At 44.9% G+C, this 11,587-nt stretch overlaps 1 protein-coding gene across 3 annotated transcripts in view; it reads left to right on the forward strand.

The window, feature by feature from the left end:
• The window catches only part of avil (advillin), a 40,280-nt gene extending 34,715 nt beyond the window's left edge, over window positions 1–5,565 (forward strand). Inside the window, exons 17-20 of one of the 3 annotated variants that reach the window (XM_078201181.1) lie at window positions 1,627–1,699; window positions 2,160–2,173; window positions 3,979–4,068; window positions 5,452–5,565. In XM_078201181.1, coding sequence (XP_078057307.1) covers window positions 1,627–1,699; window positions 2,160–2,173; window positions 3,979–4,068; window positions 5,452–5,565 — 291 coding nt within the window. Of the gene's footprint in view, window positions 1–1,626; window positions 1,700–2,159; window positions 2,174–3,948; window positions 4,069–5,451 lie in introns of all 3 variants that reach the window. The other 2 variants (XM_078201179.1, XM_078201180.1) reach the window with 2 other exon arrangements.
• The last annotated feature ends 6,022 nt before the right edge of the window (window positions 5,566–11,587 follow it).

Below are 11,587 nucleotides of genomic sequence, written 5' to 3' on the forward strand. Positions count from 1 at the left end.
GATGCCAGAACAATAAACTGGAAGTCTACACAAGTAATGCTAAGCTTTTGTAATGTGCTGACCAGACCTCATCATATTGTGTTCACTATATGTTATGATGTTAAAGGTACTATATAAAGGTCTGGTAGTTCAATTTCAAAAATATGAGAGAATGAAGGACAGGAAAGGAACATTTCAGTTCATTAAGCTTAGTTAGCTTAACATCCGTAGTTGGGAAAATGCTGGAATCTATCATAAAGGAAGGAATAGCAGGACACCTGGATAAGAATGGTTCAATCAAGCAGACACAGCATGGATTCAGGAAGGGAAAGTCATGTTTGACTAATTTACTGGAGTTTTTTGAGGAGGTGACGAGTGCGGTTGACAGAGGGGAACCGGTGGATGTGGTGTATTTGGATTTCCAGAAGGCTTTCGATAAGGTGCCTCACAAAAGGTTACTGCAAAAGATAAAGGTGCACGGAGTTGGGGGTAAAGTATTAGCGTGGATTGAAGATTGGCTATCTAACAGAAAACAGAGAGTAGGTATAAATGGGTGCTTTTCTGGTTGGCAATCCGTGACTAGTGGCGTGCCGCAGGGATCGGTGCTGGGGCCTCAACTATTTACCATATACATAGATGATCTGGAGGAGGGGACCGAGTGTAGGGTAACAAAGTTTGCGGGTGACACTAAGATGGGTGGGAAAGCAAATTGCGTGGAAGACACAGAGAGTCTGCAGAGAGATTTGGATAGGTTAAGTGAGTGGGCGAGGATCTGGCAGATGGAGTATAACGTTGGTAAGTGTGAGGTTATCCACTTTGGAAGGAATAATAGGAAAAGGGACTATTATTTAAACGGTGAAAAATGACAACATGCTACTGTGCAGAGGGACCTGGGGGTCCTTGTGCATGAATCACAAAAACACAGTTTGCAGGTGCAGAGAGGGATGGAGTATAGAAGCAGGGAGGTCATGCTGCAACTGTACAAGGTGCTGGTGAGGCCGCACCTAGAGTACTGTGTACAGTTTTGGTCCCCTTATTTAAGAAAGGATGTATTGGCTTTGGAAGGGGTACAGAGAAGGTTCACTAGGTTGATTCCGGAGATGAGGGGGTTGGCTTATGAGGAGAGATTCAGCAGACTGGGCCTGTACTCCTTGGAGTTTAGAAGGTTGAGGGGAGATCTTATAGAGACATATAAGATAATGAAGGGGCTAGACAGGGTAGAAGCAGCGAGGTTATTTCCACTTACAATGGAAACAAGAACTAGGGGGCATAGCCTCAAAATACGGGGGAGTCAATTTAGAACAGAGTTGAGGAGGAACTTCTTCTCCCAGAGGGTAGTGAATCTTTGGAATTCTCTGCCCAATGAAGCGGTAGAGGCTACCTCATTAAATCTGTTTAAGTCACAGATAGATAGGTTTTTAGCCAATAAGGGAATTAAGGGTTATGGGGAGCGGGCGGGTAAGTGGAACTGAACCCACTATCAGATCAGCCATGATCTTATTGAATGGCGGAGCAGGCTTGAGGGGCCAGATGGCCTACTCCTGCTTCTATTTCTTATGTTCTTATCCCTCGGAACTCTCTAACATACCTGGCCTAAAATCAAACACATACAGCCCATAATAGAATTCACTTTTTTGTCTTTTACAGGCAGGCAAAACTTATGAACAGTTGAAAAAAGAGCTTGGTGACACTGCGGTGATTGTCAACATCACAACTGTAAGTATCATCTCATATAGCTCCTCCCAATCTCCAGATACCCCATCTTCTCCCTCCCTGTACTCTCTTATTGTCTTCTATTCTAAATCATTCTTTCCCAAGATCTCAACACTGGTCTCAGTTTTGCTTCCTTTTACAATCTTCTAGCTTTTACAACTCATGTTTCCTTTCATCTGCTCATTGACTCACTTGACACTCTCTTCACCCTTGGTGATGTCCTCCCATCTGGGTGTGAGCCGAATAGGGAACAATAGGGAGACAAAAGGCGGGTAACTATAGGCCGGTCAGCTTAACGTCTGTAGTAGGGAAAATGCTGGAATCCATTATTAAAGAGGAGATAGCAGGGCATCTGGATAGAAATGGTTCGATCAATCAGATGCAGCATGGATTCATGAGGGGAAAGTCGTGCTTGACGAACATGTTGGATTTTTATGAAGATGTGACGAGGGCGGTTGATGGAGGAGAACCGGTGGATGCGGTGTTTTTGGATTTCCAAAAGGCGTTTGATAAGGTGCCCCATAAAAGGCTGCTGAAGAAGATTAGGGCACACGGAGTTGGGGGTAGTGTGTTAAAGTGGATTGGGGACTGGCTATCCGACAGGAAGCAAAGAGTCGGAATAAATGGGTGTTTTTCCGGTTGGAGGAAGGTAACTAGTGGCGTGCCGCAGGGATCGGTACTCGGGCCGCAACTGTTTACCATTTATATAGATGATCTGGAGGAGGGGACGGAGTGTAGGGTAACGAAGTTTGCAGACGACACAAAGATAAGTGGAAAAGTGAATCGTGTGGAGGACGGAGAAGATCTGCAGAGAGATTTGGACAGGCTGAGTGAGTGGGCGAGGATATGGCAAATGGAGTATAACGTTGAGAAATGCGAGGTTATACACTTTGGAGGAAATAATAACAAATGGGATTACTATCTCAATGGAAACAAATTAAAACATGCTACCGTGCAAAGGGACCTGGGGGTCCTTGTGCATGAGACGCAAAAGCCCAGTCTGCAGGTACAACAGGTGATCAAGAAGGCAAATGGGATGTTGGCCTATATTGCGAGGGGGATAGAATATAAAAGCAGGGATGTCTTGATGCACCTGTACAGGGCATTGGTGAGGCCGCAGCTGGAATACTGTGTGCAGTATTGGTCCCCTTATATGAGGAAGGATATATTGGCATTGGAGGGAGTGCAGAGAAGGTTCACCAGGTTGATACCGGAGATGAGGGGTTTGGATTATGAGGAGAGGCTGAGGAGATTGGGTTTGTACTCGTTGGAGTTTAGAAGGATGAGGGGGGATCTTATGGAGACTTATAAGATAATGCGGGGGCTGGATAGGGTGGAGGCGGAGAGATTCTTTCCACTTAGTAAGGAAGTTAAAACTAGAGGACACAGCCTCAAAATAAAGGGGGGTCGGTTTAAGACAGAGTCGAGGAGGAACTTCTTCTCCCAGAGGGTGGTGAATCTCTGGAATTCTCTGCCCACTGAGGTGGTGGAGGCTACCTCGCTGAATATGTTTAAAGCGCGGATGGATGGATTCCTGAGCGGTAAGGGAATTAAGGGTTATGGGGATCAGGCGGGTAAGTGGTACTGATCCACATCAGATCAGCCATGATCTTATTGAATGGCGGGGCAGGCTCGAGGGGCTAGATGGCCTACTCCTGCTCCTATTTCTTATGTTCTTATTTAAGGTGCCTGGTTTTTTACAAATCACAAATCCTATTAAGACAGAATGAGCTGTGGTTTCAATCCTCTGCCGATCGTTCGTGCTCTATCGTGACTTATATGAGCACAAAAATGCCCCTAGCCACTGCTGAGTCATGCATAATAACAGAGATCAGCTTCACTTCTTGGCCTCTCATCACGTCTTCTGAGTTCCTTCTCTCTCCATCTATTTGCCTCTGAACCCATTTATACTTCAATGTCCTTCCCTGGTCATCTATTCCATATCTTGATTATCTTTTATGTGAAAAGGTTCACCCTTTCTTCCTGTGTCCCCTGCTAACTGAACCCTTCATCATAATGAACAATTTTCCGGGATCAACTTTGTCAATTCTGCAGTATAATTTATGCATGGACACGATGTGCCAGAGGTATTGTCTTAATCAGTGGCACAGTGAGCCTAACGTTATGTGACAGGACCATCTAAAGTGGAGATAAGTGGTCCACTTTAGGAAATGTACATGAGGAAAAAAGCCTCTAAGAAAATGGCTTTAAAACAAAATCCAAATCCAGTAATTAATAATATCTTATTTAATGCAGGATTTGAATAGGGTGGACTCGGACTGCGAGGTGGGCTCATTCAAGTGCTACCCCCCAGAGGCACTGATTAATAAACAAAGACATCAATTACCTGAAGGTGTCGATCCGACTGGAAAGGAGGTTAGTCCTGCTTTTCCATTCCATTTGTAATTTTAAGTTGCTGGTATAATAGCTGATGATGTGGAGATGCCGGCGTTGGACTGGGGTAAGCACAGTAAGAAGTCTCACAACACCAGGTTAAAGTCCAACAGGTTTATTTGGTAGCAAATACCATAAGCTTTCGGAGCACAGCTCCTTCGTCAGATGGAGTGGATATCCACTCCATCTGACGAAGGGGCAGTGCTCCGAAAGCTTATAGTATTTGCTACCAAATAAACCTGTTGGACTTTAACCTGGTGTTGTGAGATTTCTTACTATAATAGCTGATAGCAGAGATGTAGGGTTGGAAACTATGTGCAGTAAGGGACTAAAGGATCTTTCACATGGGAGGACAGCTGACAGCTCATGGGGCTTTGTTTCAATTATCTGCACTCTATTATAAACAAGCCAATAGTTAAAGAACTGGGAGCATCTTTAGATGCACAGAAATCTGACACTACGGATCTGTCTTCAACTCTTAGCACTGCAGTGGATGGTGCATTTCCTGACTCAGCCATAAGGACTGGGAGACTTGAGAAGCCTTAGGGGGTGAGGATGAAATTTTCAATTTCTCTCACTGGGTCACCCCAGCCTTCACTGAGGAGGTGGTGTTGGGGGAGAAGAGTTACTGCCTGGTCTGTGAAATTGCCACTAAAAGGCATATGAGAGTAGCCCAGTGTTGGTGCTCCCAATGATTTTTGCCTCATCAAAGTGGAGGTGTTTGGCTCTTATTTAGTGCCCCTGTCCCAAATCAAGGCTGAGAACGTAACAGCAAACAAACATAGGAAAACGTCACACAAGAAAAATCCAATGGGTCCATGGAGCCTGGCACACACACACAAGCTGCACATTCACCCACTCCCATGATTTCTTGGGAGAGTGAAAGCAGCACTAAAAACCCAGGAGGAAATGTCTGTAGAACTTCTCCCCGACCCTTAGCCAATGAAAGAGAGTTCAAGAGACCATATTGACCCTGAATTTAAAATGGCAGGACACTTATTTCCTGTACTGAGTGTCTCCTGCCCTGCCAAAAACAGGTCGATCTCTCTCTTTAGCAAAAGAGTGTTTACCACAAGAGCCAACATACTGGGGTCTACTGTTCTGTGGTGTTGATGCTGCAAGCCGCAATGCTACATGTATTTTACAGCTAATATTCTGTACCTGTTGCACAAAGGGACTGATACATTTATATGTGTCCTCACATGTTACTGACACCCGTGCATTTTCCAGCACCGTGGAGGGTCATGAAAGAACCCAAAAAGATTTGGGTCCTTGAGTCTATTCCTACATGCTACAACGGTAAAGCTGAGAAGGTTCTAGAAGCATGGAGAGGATTAAAATTGAACCCGTAAACTTCCTCCACAGAAGTCCCTGACAGACCAGGATTTCAAAATGGTTTTCGGCCTGTCGAGGGGGATGTTCACTGCACTTCCCAGCTGGAAACAGATAAACTTGAAGAAGTCGAAGGGAATGTTCTAAAAGGTGATGGAAAACTGGATAATGCTTGTGTCACTTCTGCCAACAGAGATTCTGTCTTCTGCATCAATTATAGTTTTGTACCAAACCTTTTTGTTGCTATAGTTTAGGGAATGTCTCCAAACCACCCAGTCCTTCAGCAAAGAAAAACACAAACACCATCTATTATGCAAAATGTTGAACAGAAACCCAATCAGCCAATTATTAAAAAGAGTAAACATTACACATCCCCACTTAATTATTTCATGACTTAAAATTAACTGATCCATCAAAAAAACTACAATGGTCATATAGGTGGAGCATAAACACAAGATTCAGTCCTTTGAGCTTGTTCTGCCATTTTGGCCACAAAAAAGAAATAATTTTATGCCCAGTGCTCTTTTTGATCAATCAGCCTACTTCCCCAACATTCTCTTCATTTTGCACAAATCCTTTCCAGAAGCACATAAGAAATCATGGAGTGATAACAGGACTTTCAGCCCATCAGCATCACTCATTCCACAGACCATACACCATGCTGTGGACTCTATGCCACCATCTCCTGAACAGAATTCCCAAATATTGATCCAGCTCCACAATTCAACCCAACTTCCTGATAGTAAGCTGTGGTTTAACTTCCTCTGATGCCCCATTCAATGAGCCTTTGTCACCTAGAAGTCACCAAACTAATACCAGAGAGCATCCCATAGGGAGAGAAAAAGAGAGGGGAAAAACAAAGTGGCATTTCCCTCTCTGTTCCTGCCCTTAGTGACTGTGCCTATGCAGCAGATCTTCAACCTGTTTTCTTGGCTTCAGATGATGTACAGCAGGGGAGATAGGGAGACACATAGGAGCCAGAAGGATCTTAGAAACACAGGGAATGGAGTGGACAACTGCAGTCTATGCAAGTCTAGTCTGATACCTCTTTCAAAATGTTCAAGTGCTCTTTGATGCAGTTGACATGACATATATTTGGGGTTGCTGAATCACAACTCCTCACCTTCTCCCTGCCTAGTTAACTCTTCATACTGTTTACTTCAACCTTCTTTTCTGATAACAGCTTCTGGGAAGTTTATTGTTACTCTTTGAACGAAGACAGTTGTACCTAATTTTCCATCTTACAAGGTCTCAGTTCTGCCTCAGTGGGTAGCTCACTTGCCTCTGAGTCAGAAGGTTGAGAGTTTCAAGTCTCACTCTATGAAGATTTGAGCCTGGTAATCCAGGTTGACACACCAGTGCAGTGCTCATGGAGTGTCAGAATTGCCTTTTACATCCAGCTGAGAGGTTTGACATCTCAGCTGAAGGAAAGATCTCATTGTACTATTTGAAAAAGAGCATGGGAGTTCTTCCTGGCGTCCTGGCCAGTATTTATCCCTCAACCAACATAACTAAAATGGATAATCTGGTCATTATCTCAATGCTACTTGTAGGAGCTTGCTGTGCGCTAACTGGCTGCTGCGTTTTCTACAACAGTGACTACACTTCAGAAGTACTTCATTGGCTGTAAGATGCTCTGGGATTTCCTGCAATTATGAAAGGCACTACAAAATTGCAAGTTCTTCCGTGTATCTCTCTGATTTTAGCTTATGTCCCTTGTTGTTTGACATTTTTGCTATTTGTCTAAATGTAATTATATCTCTAGAAAAGACTTCGCAGCAATTAATTTAAAAAAGCATAAGTTTGGAGAGAGGCCTTGAATCTATTAAATCAGGATCTTATGAGGAGACAAGGAGAGTAATAGATGGAACACAAATCTTGAGTAGCAACAAGAAAGTTGCTGTCACAATCAGCTTACTCACAGATAGCCAGTCAGCGTTAAGCCAGCTCATAGAAAGTCCGCAAATAGCTTGCAAGCACACAAATCGCAGCCAAATGTATATGTCAACAGCAGTCGGCTCATAGACTGTCTACAGCTACCTAGCCAGTAGGTTTGCAGCCAGCTGGTGAAGCCACAATGAGCCTGCAGTCAGACAACCACCAGATCTCCAGGACATGGAGGACAGGAGCTGTGGGATCGAGAATAATGGCAAAACAGGTCTAGTCAGTAGCTGGTGGAAGTCTCATGCTCTTGTTTCTTGAGACTTTCACTGAGAGACAGATTACACTTCTGCTCCCAAATCCAAAATTTAACAGCCCATTGTTTTATTTCCATGTCTTGTTACTGTCTCATTTTATTTGAAAATTTTCCTCAGGAAAACAGCTTGTACAAAGGAGTATTCTGCAGTAAGGGACTTTATAATGCTTTGTACAGTAATGTTCTTGAACTGCACACAATACTCCAGCTGCAGTCTGGCCAACTCCTTGTGCGGCAATACTAGAACCTCTTAAGATTTGTACTCTATCCCTTGGCCGGTGTAACCCAATCGTGTTTAATTTTACATTGAGCAGAATGGACGAGTTTGGTGGGTTGAGGTTAAAAAAAGTGCGCAAACTGTGCTGAGATTTTTTTAAAAACATTATCTTGCAAAATTTCTGCTCTAAGTATCTCATTTCATGCTAAAGTAACTAGAACTAGCTGATTCGGTAATGCAGTGACTGGGAGCAAGAGTTCAGAAACTGTTTCCACTGAGGCTGCACTCAAATGGTCACAAATAAAAGTTGTTTCAAAGCAATTTACTGTCTGTATTCACTTCACTGCAACCTGTATTAAGTTGAAGTTAAGGGTTCGGATTTTTAGCAGAACTGTCAACATTGCACAAGTCCAAGCTGAGAGAGTTTTAGACGCTGCTTATCAACTTGGCGCTAAGCAAAAGCACAATTAAAAGCGCTAACATGAATGAGGTGTTGACCGTTTCGTCTTTCTCTCCACAGCACAATGAACTGTTTGTTTTCTCATAATGGACAGCAAAAACAAGTCTCAGGTCACCCTTTTAAAGGAGAAGAAACAGATTGATAATTAAACAACATTTCAGTATCATTGTAGTTCTGTCCTTTAGGGAAGGAAATCTGCCGACCTTACCTGGTCTGGCCTACATGTGACTCCAGAGCCACAGCAATGTGGTTGACTCTCAACTGCCCTCAGGCAACTAGGGATGGGCAATAAATGCTGGACAGCCAGCGACGCCCATGTCCCTCGAATGAATAAAAAAAAGTTGGTTCAGAGGCACCCTCACTTCTACAGCAAAAGATTGTGGGTTCAAGCCCCATTCTTGGACATGGAATACTCAAGTTTCTGTAGGTCAGGAAAGGAAAAATTGAGGTTCAATTTATACATAATTGGTGACTTAGTGGATAACCTATGCCCAGTGCACTAAATCATACTCACCCATGTTCCTGCTCCTCATTGCTGTCCAATGAATTCCCCTGGTAGGCAATGAACCCATGTGGATGGCAGAGGAAACAAGATTGGGCTCAGACTCACCTACAGTTTGAATAGCCCACCACCACTCATTGACTGGGCTAACACAAAGCTGGGCTAACACAAAGCATGCCCACTTGGACAAAATACCAGAGTGGCAGCCAGTGCCCTCAGAACTGCATCATAGTGTGAGTCAGTGCCCTGAAGACCATACCCTAGTAAAAGGCAGTGCCTTCAGAACTGTCTCCTAAGAGCCAGCACCTTTAGAACTGTCCCCCAGGAAAAGCCACAGCCTACTTAGAATAAGTGCCCTCATAATCAGATTCCAATAAGAGACAGCATCCTCAAGAGAGGAGGCAGCACACCAGAGGAAGGGGGAATTAATTTATGTTAAATGAATACACTAGGATCCCTGTGCTTTTGCTTCTGAGCGATGTCAGTAATCACACATATGCAAACATGAAAATTGAAACGAAAAAGCAAAGAAAAACTTATATGTTCTTTATGATTTCCCCACACCAAACACAACCTCTCACCTCTAAATTGTTTTTTTTCTATCAGATGCCAAGAGGCATCTAGAGGCGTATAAAGACGTATTCTCTCAGTATTGATCCTGGCAGTTGCACAAAAGGCCTGGCGTGACTGTCTGCATTTCCTGGTGCAGTACTGGCAGCCTGTGGCTCAGTGGGGTGACCAACTGGGTCAGGAGGTTGTGGATTCAAGTCCCATTTCACAGACTTGAGCATCATAATCCAGGCTGACATTCCCAGTGCAGTACTGAGGGGGTACGACACTGTCAGAGTTGCGGGGAGGGGCCATCTTACTGTTGCCCTCTTTTTAGGGGGCAGGGCAAGCCAGTAAGATCGCGTGAGAGCCGAGATATCAGGTTCGCACCCGATTTCCTCGCCTCTTGCCATCTTACCGGCACCGGATATCTGGCACGATCAGCCTCGCACCCATTTCTGGCGTGAGGCTGAATAAATTATTTAAACTTATTCAAAAGTTATTTTTCATTGATTTAATGGACCGGAGATGCTATTGTCTGGGCTCTCTTGCCTCTGTGACCTCGCTAGGAGAGGTTCTCTCCGGTGAGAATCACAGCTGGTCCCCGGCAACATGGACCAGTCATGATGGCCTCAAAGGTAGAACCAGAGGCCACTGAGGCCCCCCCCGGGGAGATCAGAGGCAAGGGGTGGTGCCAGCCTGGCACTGCCCACCAGTCACCTTGGCACTGACCACCAGGCAGTGCCAAGGGGCAAGCCCTGAGCCTACTGGAGGCCGGGAGCTGCTGCGCACTCTGCAATGTGATCAGTGGAGGGAGGGGGAACCTGCTACCACTCTGCATTGGGGTCAGTGGAGGGTGGGGTGGTAGGGTGTCCGATCGTGGGGAGGGGGGCCAAACATGGGAGTGGTTGGTCGGTAGGTCAGGCAGGCAATCATTGAGGGGGGTGGGGGCGATAGGCCACAGGCCCCCACGGTAGCTGGGGGGGAGGGGGGGGGGGCGGGGATGGTTATGTTTATTTGGCTGGGTGCTTTATGAAACAGTAAGAAGTCTCACAACACCAGGTTAAAGTCCAACAGGTTTATTTGGTAGCAAATACCATAAGCTTTCGGAGCGCTGCTCCTTCGTCAGATGGAGTGGATATCCATATCCACTCCATCTGACGAAGGAGCTGTGCTCCGAAAGCTTATGGTATTTGCTACCAAATAAACCTGTTGGACTTTAACCTGGTGTTGTGAGACTTCTTACTGTGCTTACCCCAGTCCAACGCCGGCATCTCCACATCATGCTTTATGAAAGCCATGGAGGCAAGCTGAGAGCAGCAGAGTCTGATTGACAAGTCTCTCCTGCTGGAGACCCGTGCATGCGCAATAGCGCCCTCTGCTGCTCTCAGCCAGTGTTCAGGTGACTTATGGGGAGGGAGCAAGGCCTAAAGTGAGGAACCATTTCTGCTGATTTTTCATGCACTGTGTGAACTCGCCCAAAATATGTTTTCCCACCCATCCTGGACTTCAAATGTTTTTGGGATTCGAACCCAGGTCCCTAGAGCATTACCTTGGGTCTCTGGATTACTGGTCCAGTGAAAATACCCCTACGCCACTGCCTCCCCCAACGTACTTTGGAAGTGCAGTCACTCACTGTTGTAAATATTGCAGCCAATCCCACAAACAGCAATGTGATAATGAGCAGATCATCTGTTAGTGATGTTGATTGAGGGATAAATATTGGCCAGGACACTGGGACTAACTCCTCTGCTCTTCTTCAACATAGAGGCTGTGGGCTCTTTAACTCCACCTGAGGGGGAAGATGGAGCCTTAGTTTAACCTCTTATCCAAAAGCCAGCGCCACTGATAATGCAGCACTTCCTCAACCCTGAATGGGGAGTGTCAGCCTAAATTATGAGCTCAATTCTCATGGAGTGGGGCATGAGCTTTTGACTCGGAGATGAGAGCACTACCCACAGCAGAACCTGGGCCCTTCCTGGAAGTAATAACTATTATTCAATTCTACACAGGACAATGTTTGATCACTTAAATGCAGGTATACTTTGTATTTACCAATTATCTGTTCCAGCTGAGCAGTGTGTAAATATTTACATTTATTGTATACTAACAGCTTTCAAGTACAATAGCAAGAAATGGATCATGCAGCTGTCTCAAATGTGTGTTACAAGCACTGTTTGTTACCTGAAAATTAGACCCAATCACATGAACCAAATTTCTCTGAAAGCAATTAGTAGACAAAGT

The sequence above is a fragment of the Mustelus asterias genome, chromosome X, assembly GCF_964213995.1.
Source record: "Mustelus asterias chromosome X, sMusAst1.hap1.1, whole genome shotgun sequence".
In the NCBI taxonomy this organism is placed as follows: domain Eukaryota; kingdom Metazoa; phylum Chordata; class Chondrichthyes; order Carcharhiniformes; family Triakidae; genus Mustelus; species Mustelus asterias.